This window comes from Lucilia sericata, unplaced genomic scaffold (genome assembly GCF_015586225.1).
Source record: "Lucilia sericata isolate MDLA Ls3-8-SP2 unplaced genomic scaffold, ASM1558622v1 Contig000254F_arrow, whole genome shotgun sequence".
Classification (NCBI taxonomy): domain Eukaryota; kingdom Metazoa; phylum Arthropoda; class Insecta; order Diptera; family Calliphoridae; genus Lucilia; species Lucilia sericata.
This window is the reverse complement of record NW_023994280.1, coordinates 357,087-377,958: the sequence shown is the minus strand read 5'-3', so window position 1 is coordinate 377,958 and position 20,872 is coordinate 357,087. Positions and strand designations below refer to the sequence as shown.

The 20,872-nt window shown below is 30.8% G+C and overlaps 1 protein-coding gene across 3 annotated transcripts in view; it reads right to left on the bottom strand.

Annotated features, from left to right (window-relative positions):
* The window catches only part of LOC119602813 (RYamide receptor), a 32,890-nt gene that overhangs the window by 9,126 nt on the left and 2,892 nt on the right, over positions 1-20,872 (bottom strand). For 2 of the 3 annotated variants that reach the window (XM_037954545.1, XM_037954547.1), the window contains exons 1-2: positions 13,337-13,487; positions 6,719-7,104 (exon numbers count right to left, since the gene is read on the bottom strand). In XM_037954545.1, the coding sequence (XP_037810473.1) occupies positions 6,719-6,779 (61 nt within the window). In that variant the 5' untranslated portion in view covers positions 6,780-7,104; positions 13,337-13,487. Of the gene's footprint in view, positions 1-6,718; positions 7,105-13,336; positions 13,488-20,872 lie in introns of those variants that run through there. The other variant, XM_037954546.1, reaches the window with a different exon arrangement.

Sequence of the window (20,872 nt, the reverse complement as noted above, 5' to 3'; positions counted from 1 at the left end):
CTTGACTATAGACCAGTCTATAGTATTGACTATATGCCAGTCTATAGTCTTGACTATAGACCAGTTTATAGTCTTGACTATAGTCCAGTCTATAGTCTTGACCATAGACCAGTCTGTAGTCTTGACAATAGACCAGTCTTATAGTCTTGATTATAGACTAGTCTTATAGTCTTAACTATAGACCAGTCTATAGTCTTGACTATAGACCATTCGATTGTCTTGACTATAGACCATTCGATTGTCTTGACTATAGTCCAGTCTATTTTCTTGACTATAGACGATTCTAAAGTCTGGACTATTGACGATTCTATAGTCTGGACTATAGACGATTCTGTAGTCTTTACTATAAACGATTATACAGACTTGACTATAAGCCAGTCTATGACTATAGACCAACCTATAGTCTTGCCTATATACCAGTCTATAGTTCTAAAAAGGAAGCGTTTTAATAGTCTTTGATGAAATTAATAATAGTCCTGGAAATGTGTAATTAACCACAAATTAAGAAAGTCCCTAAAGTCTTAATATGTTGTTACTATTTACATCAGTGAATGGTCGTTTTGAAATTAAGAAGAAGTTAGCAACAGATTTAGACTATGAATTTGGAACTTTCTATGTACATACATATGTATGTTTGTTAAAATCCCTCACTCAAAAACTGTTTAACATTAAATCATAAAAATGATACTAACTATATTTTCACATGGTAAATAAATAAATGTCCCCCAACAGAACAAAAGAACACACATCTTAAATATTTACAACCATGATATTTAAACACATTCCACCCATAAACCACAATGATGGTGTCACGGTTTTTCTTACATAAATGTTTATTAGAAAATGTATAAAAAACACACAGCAAATCTATATAGAAAAAAGTAAATTTTCACTCACAAAATAAAATGTACAGTAAGCAGATTTTGTTTACAACCAAACAGTTATAAAAAAAATGTCACAAAATTTGCTGCTGCTGCTACTAAAGGTGGAAGCTGCAAATAGCTTTCAATCTACTGGTACTTGTAGCTATTGTATACAATTTTTAAATGGACTCTCTAAAATTACAAATAATGAATATTGTATTTTTGTTTTTTGATAAAAATTTAAAATATTAAAAATTATTTGATTGGCCTCTTAAAAATGTAATTGAAGTCGGTTTTGTGGAATTATGTTTTTATTTAAACACAAAGTTCAAACAACCTTTTCAATGGTACTCATACGACTTGTGGGTTTCTTGAATATCAACTTCAAAAGAATTTAAAAAAGGAACATTTGGTTGAAGCAAAACGTTTTAAATTTTCATATTTTAAGTAAACGTTTTTTTGTTATTTATGCTGTTATTTTGTACATAATGGTTGTGTTTTTTGTCAGACACATAAATATGAAAATATTGAGTATAAATTAGAACAAAATTTAATACAATAAAGTGGTTTGTCCAAAGTGTTTGGTAAAAGTAAATATAAATCAAATTTCGAAGGAGATAGGAACTCGTAAATTTTTGTCCAAATTCAAGTGCAAACCAATAATTTGTTTTGGTTGATTTAGACAGCAAAGTATCATCAAACATTTAAGAATTACAATTGTAATGCAGACATAAGAAATACATAAATAATAGAACTTGCCATAGGCAATTTGTAAAGATTTAGTATTCATAGATTAACGTGACCTTTCGTAGGGAAATCACTGATTGGTTGGTATTGATAAATAGGGATATGTTAGTTCTTACACCTCCAGCAAGAACTGTGCAATATGTGTTATTTTCACTCTCTCACTATCCGATTAGTAAAAATCATGTACGCTTAATATTATTTACAACATCTTAAATCGAATTATTACATATTCACAATATAGTTATAATTCCTGTTAAAATGTTAAAAGTTGGGATTCTTCTTTCACTCTACATTTTAAGCAATCAACGGTTAATTTGACATATCAATAGCTATAAATTAGGGCCTCTTTCAATTAACGATTTTTATCATTATGCTGGTATTCTAACACATTATTATCATCAATTGTAAATTTATCGTAAAGCGTAGACTATTTTATTACCTATAGTAGACTACCTATACTTATTTATGACAATTGATAGCAACCATTTATCCAATTAGCTTTATTTGAGCTTTCATCATACTAAACTATTTATGTATGATAGGATACCTAACTAACTTATCTTAGGGTGTTTTAATATTTCGTTTTGATATCATTACTCATAATTCAAGTTGCATTAAATTGTTACAGAACAAAAAAGGGATTTACTACCAGTCTAGTAACAAAATAGTACAATTCAAAAAACAAATCTCTTGACAACCCAAAACAGCAGCTGCTAAAGCTCATAATGCTATTTATAGATTATTGTTTGGTGTTTTTTTAACATGCCAAAATATGCTCAAATTATTCCCTTATTTCTCAATAGTCGTGGTGGCGAACATACAAACATATGTATTTTTATTATTATTTTGTGCAAAGATTGCACTGTGGGTTATAATTCTTTAATATTTAACTGAAAAAGTTTCTAAGAGCTATAGAGATATTATCAAATATAGTCCGATTTAATTCTGGATTCAATATTTCTTGGTCAGATTCACAACGAAAAAGAAGTTATTAAGCTTTCCGAAAGCTTTTCAGAGAAAGACTAATACTATAGTCTGTAATATAGTATATAGTCTAGTCTATAGTCTAGTCTATAGTCTAGTCTATAGTCTAGTCTATAGTCTAGTCTATAGTCTAGCCTATAGTCTAGTCTATAGTAGTCTATAGTCTAGCTAGGTCTACGTCTATAGTCTAGTCTATAGTCTAGCTTAGTCTAGTCTATAGTCTAGTCTATAGTCTAGTCTAGCTAGTCTATAGTCTAGTCTAGTCTAGTCTATAGTCTAGTCTATAGTCTAGTCTATAGTCTAGTCTATAGTCTAGTCTATAGTCTAGTCTATAGTCTAGTCTATAGTCTAGTCTATAGTCTAGTCTATAGTCTAGTCTATAGTCTAGTCCATAGTCTAGTCTATAGTCTAGTCTATAGTCTAGTCTATAGTCTAGTCTATAGTCTAGTCTATAGTCTAGTCTATAGTCTAGTCTATAGTCTAGTATATAGTCTAGTCTACAGTCTAGTTTATAGTCTAGTCTATAGTCTAGTCTATAGTCTAGTCTATAGTCTAGTTTATAGTCTAGTTTATAGTCTAGTCTATAGTCTAGTCTATAGTCTAGTCTATAGTCTAGTCTATAGTCTAGTCTATAGTCAGTCTATAGTCTAGTCTATAGTCTAGTCTATAGTCTAGTCTATAGTCTAGTCTATAGTCTAGTCTATAGTCTAGTCTATAGTCTAGTCTATAGTCTAGTCTATAGTCTAGTATCTATAGTCTAGTCCTATAGTCTAGTCTATAGTCTAGTCTATAGTCTAGTCTATAGTCTAGTCTATAGTCTAGTCTATAGTCTAGTCATAGTCTAGTCATAGTCTGTCTATAGTCTAGTCTATAGTCTAGTCTCTAGTCTAGTCTTAGTCTAGTCTATAGTCTAGTCTATAGTCTAGTCTATAGTCTAGTCTATAGTTCTAGTCTATAGTCTAGTCTATAGTCTAGTCTATAGTCTAGTCTATAGTCTAGTCTATAGTCTAGTCTATAGTCTAGTCTAGTCTAGTCTATAGTCTAGTCTATAGTCTAGTCTATAGTCTAGTCTATAGGTCTAGTCTAGTCTCTAGTCTATGTCTAGTCTATAGTCTAGTCTATAGTCTAGTCTTAGTCTAGTCTATAGTCTAGTCTATAGTCTAGTCTATAGTCTAGTCTATAGTCTAGTCTATAGTCTAGTCTATAGTTCTAGTCTATAGTTCTAGTCTATAGTCTAGTCTATAGTCTAGGTCTATAGTCTAGTCTATAGTCTAGTCTATAGTCTAGTCTATAGTCTAGTCTATAGTCTAGTCTATAGTCTAGTCTATAGTCTAGTCTATAGTCTAGTCTATAGTCTAGTCTATAGTCTAGTCTATAGTCTAGTCTATAGTCTAGTCTATAGTCTAGTCTATAGTCTAGTCTATAGTCTAGTCTATAGTCTAGTCTATAGTCTAGTCTATAGTCTAGTCTATAGTCTAGTCTATAGTCTAGTCTATAGTCTAGTCTATAGTCTAGTCTATAGTCTAGTCTATAGTCTAGTCTATAGTCTAGTCTATAGTCTAGTCTATAGTCTAGTCTATAGTCTAGTCTATAGTCTAGTCTATAGTCTAGTCTATAGTCTAGTCTATAGTCTAGTCTATAGTCTAGTCTATAGTCTAGTCTATAGTCTAGTCTATAGTCTAGTCTATAGTCTAGTCTATAGTCTAGTCTATAGTCTAGTCTATAGTCTAGTCTATAGTCTAGTCTATAGTCTAGTCTATAGTCTAGTCTATAGTCTAGTCTATAGTCTAGTCTATAGTCTAGTCTATAGTCTAGTCTATAGTCTAGTCTATAGTCTAGTCTATAGTCTAGTCTACTAGTCTAGTCTATAGTCTAGTCTATAGTCTAGTCTATAGTCTAGTCTATAGTCTAGTCTATAGTCTAGTCTATAGTCTAGTCTATAGTCTAGTCTATAGTCTAGTCTATAGTCTAGTCTATAGTCTAGTCTATAGTCTAGTCTATAGTCTAGTCTATAGTCTAGTCTATAGTCTAGTCTATAGTCTAGTCTATAGTCTAGTCTATAGTCTAGTCTATAGTCTAGTCTATAGTCTAGTCTATAGTCTAGTCTATAGTCTAGTCTATAGTCTAGTCTATAGTCTAGTCTATAGTCTAGTCTATAGTCTAGTCTATAGTCTAGTCTATAGTCTAGTCTATAGTCTAGTCTATAGTCTAGTCTATAGTCTAGTCTATAGTCTAGTCTATAGTCTAGTCTATAGTCTAGTCTATAGTCTAGTCTATAGTCTAGTCTATAGTCTAGTCTATAGTCTAGTCTATAGTCTAGTCTATAGTCTAGTCTATAGTCTAGTCTATAGTCTAGTCTATAGTCTAGTCTATAGTCTAGTCTATAGTCTAGTCTATAGTCTAGTCTATAGTCTAGTCTATAGTCTAGTCTATAGTCTAGTCTATAGTCTAGTCTATAGTCTAGTCTATAGTCTAGTCTATAGTCTAGTCTATAGTCTAGTCTATAGTCTAGTCTATAGTCTAGTCTAGTCTAGTCTATAGTCTAGTCTATAGTCTAGTCTATAGTCTAGTCTATAGTCTAGTCTATAGTCTAGTCTATAGTCTAGTCTATAGTCTAGTCTATAGTCTAGTCTATAGTCTAGTCTATAGTCTAGTCTATAGTCTAGTCTATAGTCTAGTCTATAGTCTAGTCTATAGTCTAGTCTATAGTCTAGTCTATAGTCTAGTCTATAGTCTAGTCTATAGTCTAGTCTATAGTCTAGTCTATAGTCTAGTCTATAGTCTAGTCTATAGTCTAGTCTATAGTCTAGTCTATAGACTAGTCTATAGTCTAGTCTATAGTCTAGTCTATAGTCTAGTCTATAGTCTAGTCTATAGTCTAGTCTATAGTCTAGTCTATAGTCTAGTCTATAGTCTAGTCTATAGTCTAGTCTATAGTCTAGTCTATAGTCTAGTCTATAGTCTAGTCTATAGTCTAGTCTATAGTCTAGTCTAACTAGTCTATAGTCTAGTCTATAGTCTAGTCTATAGTCTAGTCTATAGTCTAGTCTATAGTCTAGTCTAGTCTAGTCTAGTCTAGTCTGTAGTCTAGGCTATAGTCTAGATTTTCTTATAACCTGTTGAAGGTATTTTCATTTTATTATTGTTTTCGGACAAATCAATTTCATAATAGAATATTCATTAGGGTGGCCCCTGGACCACTTTTATGGAGGAATACGAGGTCATCAGTCGGTCGACTGTTCCAAAAAAAATATTTTTTTGATGTTTTTTATATTGAGTACATTAATATGCTCGATTGAGAGATGTTCCTACATGAGATTCTTAAAAACGCTGTTCATCGGGACACTCTAATGTATATGACACACACAAGTTCTTTTAATGAATGTATGTAATTTAAACTGGAATTCTAGGAAATTATTAATTAAAGATTTAGCATTCAATTGTTCCACTGTCCATTATACTAAATCTATGTAACTGACAAAGTTCGATAAGCAATAAATTCGGTTGTCACAATGAATCCAATTTCTTTATGTATGAACAATAGATTGACCCACCTAACAAACAAAAGCCTTCAACGACAAACCTCTTAAATTGAAGTTTGTTTTATTCAAAGCTACATTTTTGGAATATTATTCTTTCATAAAGTCGTTTTATGAAAAAAAAAGTATTAAAAACACATATAGAATTTGCTATTCAAAAATATTAATACATTTTTTTCTAAGTAGCAAAGCAGCAAATGTGTGTGTGTGTGTGTATATTTTATGTACATATAACAACTAAACTTCTTCAAGAAGTGCTGAAAAGTAACCAGATTGGTTTACTTTAATGAAATGTAATAACAGTTGCTAAAGCTCAAACCGTATTGTTTTGAGGGATACATAGGTTTTCAATGAAATCCCATAGCTGTTATACAAATATTGTATATTATTAAGGTATTTTGATATGGTACTTAGAAACGACAAAAAAAAAGAGGAATGCAATTTTTCATGTTCAACAAGAAAGATAAATGTAATTGTTATAAAATGAAACCATTTCAAAATATTACAACAGTCCAGCAGGTACTCACTGTTTGATCTTTGTTTTTGATTAATAAATTATAAAATATAAAAATGTTTTGTCCTTACCAAACTCTTCTTCCTCCAGTATTTCATCAGGTGATACTCTTACAACGGGAAACTCATCCATTACTGTGTATTTTTTTAAAGACTTCGTTGTTAGTGTATGGTGTTTGGGCCTTTTGTAGATTTATCTTATTGTATCAGATATCCTTTTAAAGACATATAATTATATAGTGTTTATTTTTAAAGGGTTAAATCCTTTTTATGTTTGTCTGCTGTTTTCAAAAAAATTTAATGTTTTAAAAATGTTTTTGTTGTTATCTACTTGTTGTTGTTTTTCTTCCAAATATTGCATACATGTGCCTGTTCTTAGGGCTTATTTAACACTTTTCCCCTTTTCTTTTAATACTGGAATTATTTAAACACCTGGCTGAACGACATTTTACAGGTGACTGAAAATAATAAAAAAAAACAAGAGAATTAAATTAATATTTTTACTGTTGTTTTCTTCTTATTTGTTGCAAAGTTAAATACATTGTTTTGACATTTGAGGATTTTTTTTTATTTTTACACTTTATACGCATAATTTTATATTTATTAAGGATTCAGGCGATTGTTACTAACATTAGATCTGTACTTAAAGCAAGGATGAAAAAATCTAAGACCAATGAAGAAACGAAATTTTTTGATTTTAGCTAACACTTTTTGAACCATTTTTATAACACCAGCCTATCGCGTTGAAATTCACCATAACTAATGTTTATATAAATACTAATCCATCCTTAAAATTTTATGAGAATCGGTTCATATTTAACCACCTACCTTCCTCCTTATACATAGGTAAATAACAAAATTCGTATATCAGTTAGAATCCTGTGATTGAGCATTTAGGATAATATACTAAGATTGAAATTTAGGAGAAAATGTACCACCGGCTGTGCCGAAAAGGAATGCTTCCTTATAAATAAACTTTGATATTTAAGAATAGATGCTTTTGTTATTATCAAAACAATTATGGTATTTGGTAAATTATGGACCGATCCTCGTCAAATTTTCTAGAACGATTTTAGTTTAGGCTGGTAATGAGCGTTAAAGCCATTTTCTGAAGGGGACCTTATATTGGGAGTAGGGTCAATTATGAACCGATCCTTATACAATTTTACAAAGTGATTTAGGTTTCTATAAAATATATTTCATCGCTATAGGTGCTTCTTTTAGACAGTTATGAGCGTTAGAGTCATTTTCTGAAGGGGACCTTATATGGGGGTAGGCGAAATCGTGCACCGATATTGCCCATTTTCAATAACAAACAAATAAGGACCCAGAATATATATACTTTAATGGGTCTTAGACGAATATTTCAATGTGTTACAAACGGAATGACAAAAACATGATGGGTATAAAAAGGGAGGACTTTAAACAGTGGGCGTGTCAACTACTTAAAGGATAGTGTGGTATTACGGGTAGCCAGTTGCCCGCTTGTCTTTTTCCTGGCTGGTCATTTGGTTGAGGATCCACGTAGTGGCTTTGGCTTAAACCTAAATTTGCGGGAAGGGAATGAGTTTCTTGGAATGATTTGACATGGGACCGAACCAGAGCACCAGATAATGTGGTATTACGGGTGGCCAGTTGCCCGCATAACTTTGTGCTGTGGCTGTGGTAAGACTGTGGATTAATAAAATCTTGGATTTGAGCTGATAATGCAAAGATTGGGCATGAGTTTGATGTAATGAGTCTGATGTAATTCTGAGTTATTTTGAGTTTACTCTAAAAACACGCTCAACTTATAACAATAGGTCCTTGTGGTCACTGAAATAAGTCTTGTTAATTAAAAATGGATCCGTACTTCGGAACATCACTTACGACCCTAGATACTGTTGCCGAAACAACAGAGCCATCTCAGTAGTGTGGTTTTGGGCCTTTAAGAGCTATGGTATGCGCTCATACCTTAAGCTAAAACATTCTCATATTTAGATGGTGAGAATGTTTTAGAGAAACATTATTGACTCTAGTGATTGTATTTTCCTTGTCGGGGTATATATTGGGCTTGTCCCATGGCTACTATGGCAAGAGATTAGCAAAGTGCTTGTACATGAACATAACTTGGTGAATTACCCTCACTACTAATGATGCCTTCATTCTGAAAGAACTATAATCTGGTGGAGTCATTTGATACGCGGTCTGACCAGATAATATAAACCACCGTTAGGCCGAAGGTTAGATTTTTAAAATTTATTTGGTTGAAGCCCAAATTGTGGGAAAAAATATTAGTGTAAAGACTGATGTACTGTGAAATCAATATTTCGGAATATGTTCGATATGGAGCTAAATGTTGTGAATGCATTGATAACAATCGAATTGGAATACAGAAGGAATCATAGGTCTACGTAGCTTACCCCACCAACACACACAGATTAATATGTCGAATGTTTTTCTCGATCGATAAAAATTAACTTCAGTGTTCTGGTATAAATATATCAGTACGATTCCTGTTAGAACTTGTCTCTGTCGAATCAACAGAGGCCATTGCATTTGAGTGATTGTAAACGGAACAGACACTTCAGAAGCATATTGCAACAGAGACGTGATGATCAGATATTAGATAGCACATGTTCCCAAACTTTTACATGGTTCGATGTCTGACACCGAAGCTATAGGTGGTGAATCGCCTCTAACTCTCCTGTGATTGAAAAAAATTTTGTAAAATCGAAAAAATTAAAACAATGTTTTTAAGAGCAACACTAATGTTTTTTTTACTCCATTAATAAATTATTCAATTGATTTCATTCGTGTGAATGTGCATATGTATGTCTTCCAAGAAACAAATGTTAACACTTATTTGTATTTCTCTTTTTCTTGTTTTGTTTAAGAATTCAGCCAAGGTGAAAAAAGGAATTTATAGGGATGTCGGTTGTAAATAAACACATTACGAGCCATTACACATGAATTTGTGTATTTACAATTATAACATGAATAAATAAATAAATGAAAATAAAAGCGAATGTAATGCCTTATAAATTGTATCAATAGGAAGGTAAAAAACAGCATATTAACATTAGTAGGGCTTCTAAAAAGTGGGCAGTGAAAAATTACTCAAATTGATTTGTCAACGGGAGAGATAATGCTTGAAATGTCAACAAAATTCTTAAGAGTGCCAGTCCAGGGTCATGTTTTTAAAAACATTTAATAAAAATTCGGACTCTATCTTGCTTTTCATGGTGGGTATAAAAATTCTTTAGTTCCACACAATCGGAGCCAACCTAATAAACATATTGTCTCCATCATCTTGATATAATAACATGCTTTCAAAATAGGCGTGTGTGTACTTAATTTTAATACGACTTTCTGATATTCAAAACAAAAAATTCAAAAAGTTAAATGATTATATAATTTTATTTACATATGTAAATATAATTTATATTTTATATAAATTTATTTAAAAAAGAGCATCAAGAGAAAAAGATAAATACTTCCCTTAAACATTTTACACTTTCCACTTGATCAGCCGCAAGCAATTTTTCAGCTCATTTCAATAATTTGGGGTAAAGGTTAAATAAAACCTGTAAATGTATGTATATATAAAAAATTATATTTAAAACTGCCTTAGGAACTTTCTTCAAAGCAATGTACTCTTAGTATTACATTGCAACGATTCCCAAATCAACCATAATTGCATATTTTTTCAAAGAGATATAAGGACACACTGTGATAAGTCTGGTATGAACTCTGAGTAAACTCTGAACATACTCAGATAAAGGTATGATGTCACCCCCAAGTAACATCTCCAATAACCGGGACAAAGTCCGAAACTCTGGCCTGCGGTTTACCTGTTCCCCGGATTTTAATCACACCAAGATGGGGAAGGTTCATCAAGGTATCATGTCCAAGGGGTACTAAAGATATATTAAGACCTATAAGATTAGGACTGAGAAATATTATATTCTATAAAAATGTCTATGTTGATAAGGTTTCTTAGAAGAAAATGCCCAACCGACCAATGTTCAAAACCAATTACCACTACATGGATGGTTCTTCATATATATTGATTTAAATTTGTAGTATTTGTAATTTCGCAATCAGTGGACCAGAAAAAAATTTTATGAGAATGACAATTCCAATATCCTAACGAGCGAATGTACAAATGCCTAAAATATATTTGAAAATATGTAGTTATCTATAACATTTGGAGAGGGTATTATGCGTTTGTTCAGTTATTAATCGCATCCTATTCCTTAAAGACTACTCATCAGTTGGATCGTTTAAGCTATAACCGACTATCCGTACGTCCGCTTATACATATGTATGTGTCCTTGTGAACCTTGTGTACAAGATTTCCCAGTAGTTCGACAAAGAGTCAATACATGGTTGACTCTAATTCAACTTCCGTCATGAATGTACTCTCTGTAAACGGGTGCAAATATAGTCGTTACTTCAGTTTCTCTTTTGTAAGAAAGAGCGGAGACATTCAACACTTTACTGTCTAGATATTAAAAAAGCCTTAAGCAAAATGTTTTATTTCCATGTATTTACTCTTTTGGACTAACTTTGGGAATGTCTTCTTGTAATCTATGGTGTGATTATTCTTCTAGGACAAGCTAAAATAATTAGTCATCTGAGTAGTAGGGTGCCTAGTGGTTAGACCGAACTGCAGAGTGATTGTTCAATCTACTCCAACATGTAAATGTGAAATATTTCTTTAATAATAATGAATTAATTTTGATTTTTAACTTAATTTTGTTACCAAAAAAGGAGATTTTCTAAACGAGGAGTTATATGGGGGAAGGGGTTAGTATGGGCCTATCCTTATAAATCTTGTTAGAGGGATTTACGTCTACATTAAAGTTATTTATGCAGAATTTCATTAGCGATATTAGCGTTTATAAGTGAATTTTGGCCTTCAAGAGATTTTCCGAAGGGGCTAGGGTCAAATAAATCCCGTTCATTACGAAAATTAGCGGTATAATTTAGACTAGTATTTTGACTAGATTTATTTTGAATAACATTTAACATATTTATGAGCTCAAAAGCTTTAATAATAAAACAAGTACGAATTTATATTCGGCCATGGCCGACTATATGATACCATAGACCAGTTCAGAAATACATATTATTTTAACAATTTGTTGACAAAAAATGCATTTCTAAATGGGGGGTTATATGGGGGCAGGGGGTTATTATGGTCCAATCCTTATATATTTTGGTATTTATGCAGAATATCATCATGATATTAGTGTTTATAAGTGAATTTTGACCATCAAGTCATTTTCTGAAGGGGACTTTGTAAGGGGGATCGGGTCAAATGAGGCCCGATCATTACGAAAATAAGCAGTATCATAAGGACTTTTATAAAACTAAGTTCTGCCGTTTTTTGAAGTGATACAAGAACATTTAACATATTTATTAGCTCAAAAGTCCTATTCGGGGGGTACGTTTGTATGGGTACTATACGAAATAGTGGACCGATAACCATTTTCAATAGACATCGTCCTTGGGTCAAGAGAAGATTATGTGCAAAATTTTATCAAATTATCTTGAAAATTGCGACCTGCACAAAGTTTAGATGAACACACAGACGGACTAACGGACATAGCTAAATCGACTCAGAAAGTGATTCGGAGCCGATTGGTATACTTTAAAGACCAATATTTTTGGATGTTACAAACATCATCACAAACGCATAATACCCACTATAGTGGTGTAGGATGAAAACTGCTAAAAGTTTCAAGTCTCAAAAAATTTTTTTATAAAATAAATTTTTTTTATAAAAAATTTAACTTTCTTAATAAAATTTTAGTTTTTCAATAATTTACAAAATTTCAACTTTTATAATAAAATTTCAAATATTTAACGAAATAGTAACAAATAGTAATGATAATTTTCGAAAATTTTTCACTTTTTTTTAAATCTTAAAATTTAACAAAATAAAATTTCAAATATTTAACAAAATTGCAAATTTTTAATAAAATTTTTCCAAAAATTTTTTTTTTTAAATTTTTAATTTTTCTTCAAATTATGCTTTTTTTAACTAAAATTTAATAATTTTTTCAAAATTTTATTTTGTCTAAAATTTAATTCGGTGCAAAAATTTCGATAATTTCAAAAATTATTGTTAAAATTTTTTTTAGATATAAATTATTCCCCGAAATTTTAAAGTCTTTGGGTACTAAATAGATTTTTTTTAACTAAAAGCAATAGGAAATATTTAAACGATATTCGATTCAATATTTGTTTCAAACATCACGATAAAATCCATATTTTATAATAGGCCCTGTAATAGCACATAGTACTAGTGCATAGTACTTTCCAATTAAATATTTAAATATTTCTTTGTTTGTGTTTATTTAATAAATTTAAACAAACAAGTTTTTTTTTATACTTAAGGGCTTTTTATTTATAGATATTTTAAACAATAATTTACATTTCGATATCCATCAAACGATTATATTTATAAATTTTGAGCGTAAATCAAATTAACACCTCACACAGTTTAATTGCCCTTTTTATTGGAGTTTCAGTTAAACAAATTAAAATTATAAATATTTATTTTTTATGTTGGAATAACAAAAAAACACTTTATTTTATGTTTTGAGTTTTATTTTTAAAATAAAACAACATAAAAACTTTTATTTTTTTTAATAAATTAAATAATTTGTTTAAATTCTTTTATTAATACTTTGTACATACATGTATGCTGGCATACATTTTTTATTTGTTTCAAATTAGTTTCAATTAATAAATTTTTATAAATTAATAAAACATTTTTAATATTTTTTGTTTATTTTTGACATGTGTGTCTATTCCGTTACATTTTCTGAATGAGTGTTGAACGCGTGCTGTTATACCGGCAACTGATTTTCCATTTGTCAATTTTTGTACGTGCAACCAACCACCCACAATCATGATTGCAGAGAACATGTTGTTCATTCATACTTACAAGTTTGTGGCAACGTAAACATTCATACAAAAACAGCAACAGTTATTGCAATAAATACTTCCCAATAGCTTTCATCATATGTACTTATGAAACAACTATGACATTTTTATGAAATCAACTTATCAAATATGATTTAAGGCTATGAATGTTAAATAACGTTGTTTTATTAATATATTCAAACCCACTGACTTTGTTAGGAGCTGACATTAAACTAAATGTGTGAAAATGTTTAGGAGTGCCAAGGGGTTTAAGGTTAATTACAAATCTTAATTTTCTTCATAAATAAAAAACAACAAATTACAGTTAAATACCTACATACATTCATATGTATGCATATGACCCGCGCATCTTCTAATAATTCCAGTCATAATGATTGTGAATCCATTCATTTACTTATCTCTAGCTGTTACAAATACTTGTCTACAGTTTTGCAATAATTGTAGCGTACTTATACATGTTTGAATCAAACAAGTTGTAACCAACTGTTGTGTTAAAAGTGGTTTTGTTATCAATAATTGTTAAATTCGTAAAGACTTCTATTCTATCATGTAGGTTTTATTGAGACAGTACCATCACCTACCCCTGCGAAACAACATTTATTACAAAAACTATTGTATTTTAAGATTTTGAAAAGTCAAGCTGTGAAAAGCAACAAAAAAAATCATAACTTTTTCTTATTTCCTGTTGATTTCTTTTACAAATCCTTAAGATTATATGTGAATGTGTGTGTTAATATATCCATAGTAAAGAGTTGTTTGCACTTAACTAACATTTTTTACTTACATATTTGAGATAACAATGTCATTTATTGTCCGTTTGAAAGGGAAATCTCTAGGCATTACTATTAAGACTGAAAATAATGTTAGTTATATAGTATCAATCCTTCACTAATGATATGTTTCTTTTATCCTGCTCACAAATTACCACTAAACTATTAAACTATTGATTAAAGACAATAAGAACAATAATGTCCCGCATTGGGAATGACTCCAAATATACAGAATTTAGGAAAAATATGTTTAAGGAAGAATATGTTAATGATAAAAAAACACCTTTTCAGATAGCCGAGCTAGTAGAATGCCCCCTTCCTATTGGAGATTGGGTTCATCCTTCCAAATTAAACTATTTTTTAGGCTAACGGATATCACAATGTTTACACATGTCTAGATTACTGGCTTTTGGTGTAATGATTACATTTACATGTACATGTACAATAAGTCGAAGTGCTTAACGTAAACACCTGCCGTGTTAGCCTTGTTTCACGATAAGCCGAAGACTTGTTCTTACACACAGAGAACACTGGTATGCACAGATTAAACCCTGAACATAGCTGGACAAGGAAGGAAAATTCAATGATATCACTTGCTATACAGGTTGGTAAGGTTCGCATACCCTTACACTAGGGTTCTATAGTTGAAACGAAAAGTCGACTATTCGACTTTTTGCATTTAGTTATAAGTCGACTTTTCGACTTTTTGCATTTTATGAAAAGTAGATTTTTTGACTTTTCTACTTTTTGCATTTAAATAAAAGTCGACTTTTCGACTTTTAGTATTTTATAAATAGTCGACTTTTCGACTTTTCTACTTTTTTTGACTTTTTCCGACCTTTTCCGACTTATTTACTTTTTTCGAGTTTTTCCGACTATATTATTTTTTACTTTTTTCGAGTTTTAGACTTTTTCCGACTTTTTTCGACTTTTTCCGACCTTTACGACTTTTTTCGACTTTTTCCGACCTTTACGACTTTTTTTGACTTTTTTCGACTTTCCGACTTTTTTCGACTTTCCGACTTTTCGACTTTTATTTACAAAGTCGACTTTTTTCATAACCGATAGTCGAGTTATCGACTTTTTTGGAACAAAATAGTCGACTTCGACTTTTCGACTTTTTTCGACAAAAAGTCGATTGTTCGATTATTCGAAAGTCGATTTATAGAACCCTACATTACACCCATCCCGACTTTTTACGACTTTTCGACTTTTTTCGACTTACTTCGACATTTTTCGACTTCCCGACTTTTCGACTTTTATTTACAAAGTCGACTTTTTTCATAGACGATAGTCGTGTTATTGACTTTTTTGGAACAAAATAGTCGACTTCGACTTTTCGACTTTTTTCGACAAAAAGTCGATTGTTCGATTATTCGAAAGTTGATTTATAGAACGCTACCTTACACCCATCCCGTATTATATACACTTAACACCAACTAATTTCCAACGCATAGTACCACAGTCACTCCACTGCGGGGTATCTGTTGTGTCGGCAATAGCACAGCAACTTACTCCGAATTATAGACTTTACCATGCATCAGTCATTTAACCAATGTTCTCTTCCCGCAAATTTGGGTTTAAACCACAGCCACATTATGTGGTTCTCTGGTTCGACACCATGTCAAATCATTCCAAGGAAATGCCGAGGATACATTTGATCATCACCAGTTTATAGCCCAGTTGGACAAGATGTACTGGTAGTAAAACCCGCTTTAAACGAATCATTTGCATTCGGTAAAGGTTTCCTATGAAGGTCATGCCATCATGGAACGTGCAATTGTCTTACAAAGTCTCTAGACGTCAAATCATATGTAAGGAAATTTTTATTATACTGCTCGCAAACGTTTTAAAATTACTACTTAATTTTCCAAGAGCTTGTTGAGTTTGACAACCATCTTCATAAAGTAATCCCCCAATTATTGGTCTTTTTTGACTAAACTTCCTTTAATGAGGAATTGAGTTTTTTTTCGAAATTAAAAAGTGAAGTTAAACTTTCCGCTTTCAGTGCTTTCGACATTTTTGAACCATAATGTTTACACCATAATGTTCAATAACGAAATGAGAATAGACGACAGATATGTAACCATTAACTTAGTAACGACAAAGGGTTCCTCCGGTAGTTTAGTAGTTAGTGTCCTCTCAAACTAACTAACTACTATAAACAAAAACCGCGTTCCCCCATTTTTAAGTTATACACCCACTAGTAAAACTTTTTTGTTCATATTGTTCATTGGGAATTTTTAACAAGTTTGTATTTATTGTCATTAGATACAAATATTTCAACTACCACAAAATACGTGTTTTAAATGTTTAGTTATTTTTTATTTTTTTTTTTTTTTTTTGTTAATACCTCTATAATTTATTGTAGAACACAAGTCTTACTTGTCTACTAAACCAAAAAAAAGGATAGAAAAACACATAATAATTCTATACGTTTTTCTTTACAAGATTTACACATTATGCAGGGAATTTTAAATACTTAATATAATAAATTACATGTGTAACATGTCGGCCATAATTAAAAAAAAAAATACTATTTATTTACAAAAAACAAGCTTTTTACAACAAATTTACTGTCACTTTTTTAATTAAGAGATCAAGAACGTACTGTGTATTTATTATTAAATAAAATTCTTTAACTAATAAAATATTATTAACAGAAATGAAAATTTAGTTTGTTGTAGGATTAAAGGTTAAAAAGGTTCTATTTAGTTAGTTTTAAGTGGGACCATGCTATTTATATGTTTGCATTAGAATCAAATATCAACAAGTGCAGTTCGCACTTAAATTAAACATATATTTTGATAATAATAGAACTTCTAACGCTCGTAATTTGAGTATTATCCAAATGTCAATATTCAATATAGACACAAGTGTTGCCAATTTTTTTCACCATTTCCCGACAAATCATAAAAACACCAGATACTGTCAGATTTAAGCTTATGTAAAATCCTCTAGAAAACGTAAAATTTAATCAATACTTGGAAATTTAGTAATTGTAAGTCTATATACTAAATTATAAACTAGACAGTTGAAAGGACTATAGAAAAGACTATAGACTGGGGTGTAGAAGAGACTATGGACTAGACAATAGACTAGACTATAGACTAGACTATGGACTATACTATTGACTAGACTAGACTAGACTATAGACTTGACTATAGACTAGACTATAGACTAGACTATAGACTAGACTATAGACTGGACTATAGACTAGACTATAGACTAGACTATAGACTAGACTATAGACTAGACTATAGACTAGACTATAGACTGTCAGATTTAAGCTTATGTAAAAACCTCTAGAAAACGTAAAATTTAATCAATACTTGGAAATTTAGTAATTGTAAGTCTATATACTAAATTATAAACTAGACAGTTGAAAGGACTATAGAAAAGACTATAGACTGGGGTGTAGAAGAGACTATGGACTAGACAATAGACTAGACTATAGACTAGACTATGGACTATACTATGGACTAGACTATAGACTAGACTATAGACTTGACTATAGACTAGACTATAGACTAGACTATAGACTAGACTATAGACTGGACTATAGACTATAGACATAGACTATAGACTAGACTATAGACTAGACTATAGACTAGACTATAGACTAGACTATAGACTAGACTATAGACTAGACTATAGACTAGACTATAGACTAGACTATAGACTAGACTATAGACTAGACTATAGACTAGACTATACTAGACTATAGACTAGACTATAGACTAGACTATAGACTAGACTATAGACTAGACTATAGACTAGACTATAGACTAGACTATAGACTAGACTATAGACTAGACTATAGACTAGACTATAGACTAGACTATAGACTAGACTATAGACTAGACTATAGACTAGACTATAGACTAGACTATAGACTAGACTATAGACTAGACTATAGACTAGACTATAGACTAGACTATAGACTAGACTATAGACTAGACTATAGACTAGACTATAGACTAGACTATAGACTATAGACTAGACTATAGACTAGACTATAGACTAGACTATAGACTAGACTATAGACTAGACTATAGACTAGACTATAGACTAGACTATAGACTAGACTATAGACTAGACTATAGACTAGACTATAGACTAGACTATAGACTAGACTATAGACTAGACTATAGACTAGACTATAGACTAGACTATAGACTATACTATAGACTAGACTATAGACTAGACTATAGACTAGACTATAGACTAGACTATAGACTAGACTATACTAGACTATAGACTAGACTATAGACTAGACTATAGACTAGACTATAGACTAGACTATAGACTAGACTATAGACTAGACTATAGACTAGACTATAGACTAGACTATAGAGTAGACTATAGACTAGACTATAGACTAGACTATAGACTAGACTATAGACTAGACTATAGACTAGACTATAGACTAGACTATAGACTAGACTATAGACTAGACTATAGACTAGACTATAGACTAGACTATAGACTAGACTATAGACTAGACTAGAATAGACTATAGACTAGACTATAGACTAGACTATAGACTAGACTATAGACTAGACTATAGACTAGACTATAGACTAGACTATAGACTAGACTATAGACTAGACTATAGACTAGACTATAGACTAGACTATAGACTAGACTATAGACTAGACTATAGACTAGACTATAGACTAGACTATAGACTAGACTATAGACTAGAATAGACTAGACTATAGACTAGACTATAGACTAGACTATAGACTAGACTATAGACTAGACTATAGACTAGACTATAGACTAGACTATAGACTAGACTATAGACTAGACTATAGACTAGACTATAGACTAGACTATAGACTAGACTATAGACTAGACTATAGACTAGACTATAGACTAGATAGACTAGACTATAGACTAGACTATAGACTAGACTATAGACTAGACTATAGACTAGACTATAGACTAGACTATAGACTAGACTATAGACTAGACTATAGACTAGACTATAGACTAGACTATAGACTAGACTATAGACTAGACTATAGACTAGACTATAGACTAGACAACAGACTAAAAATTTCCTAATTTCCCTCATTTCAAAAACATCAGATTTGAGGGAAAAACGTCAAATTAGCAACAGTGTCAATCACATTTTAGCTATTTAAATAAAACGTTTGTTATCATTTCCTATTATTTTATTATTGTGTTTGTTTTTGTTTTGATGTAAATATTTTAATTAAATTTTAATAATAAAATCGATATTTACCCCACCCAAGGGGTGGTTTTTAATTTGTTGTGGCAACAAAATGACAATGTTGTGTCATTTTATAAACAACAATTATCAACCGCACAAACATACTTATACTACATACGTAGTATCCAATTTAGGAGGGTGCCACGTATATTTCTTATTATGTTTTAAATAGTATTAACCAAATGAGAATTATTCTATGGTAATACTAGTGTATACAACTATATCAATAATCATGTTATTACTTCGAGATTAATAGTACTTAGTAGTTATTGAGTGTAAATTATTCTGTTAAAACAGACACTAACAAGTTTTATTTGCTATAAATAAACTCCTTAATGTTTATTATTTTTAGTACCATCCTAATTTCCATATGAAGTTTTTATTATTTTGGCAAAAGTTATTAATATTCATGTGTTTAAATGTTGTTCGTACGTGTTTCACAACATTTACTACAATCTGATTAACATCGTGTAGTTGGTTGGTATTCCTGTATTAATACTATGACTAGAACAAATCAATGATTTTGTTTTTCTCAGTCTGGATGAAAACTGCGAAGTATTTAATGTACTCGGTAAAAAAAAAACATGTTTATGTTATTATAAGAAAAGTTTATATTTTTAAACCTTTTATTACAGGCAGACGACTGCTGCCCTTCAAACATATTGAAGACAAAACTGTCAGAGATTTTTGCAGAAGCTACATCATAAACACTTCTGGAAAATAGTCAGACGATAGAACACATTTTACAAAAATAATATATATATGCTTTGGATAAAGATTGAAAGAATATAAACCTCTTACAAAGTTACGAAAAAGTTATTTTATTCACTTTTGGACGATAGTTAGAAGAGTCTATATATTTTACAAAAAAAATCATTGCATTAGAAGGTTTCTTGATTGCTTTTAAAAAGCTTTTGGGTATCTTATTGAAGTCACTTACATGTGTCTTTCAGCGCAAACGCTTGCGTTTGAAGATATATGTACTTCCTCTTTTAAATATGCCTGTGTGCATGTGTGTATGTGTATGCATGTGTTTGCTGGGTTAGTAGGACTTTCTTATGTAATCAGCTTAAAAAAAAAAACTATTAAATATAAAATTTTATGAATACCTACATAAGAATATTATCATTTTGGGAAAACAATTTCTTTTACCTTAAACACAGATGTGTGTCACACACATTTTTTGATTTTTTTTATATTGTTTTAACAAAAATTTAAAATTTTATTTAATATACATTTTAGAAATTTTGTGATTTTAAAGTACTTTTAAAGAAT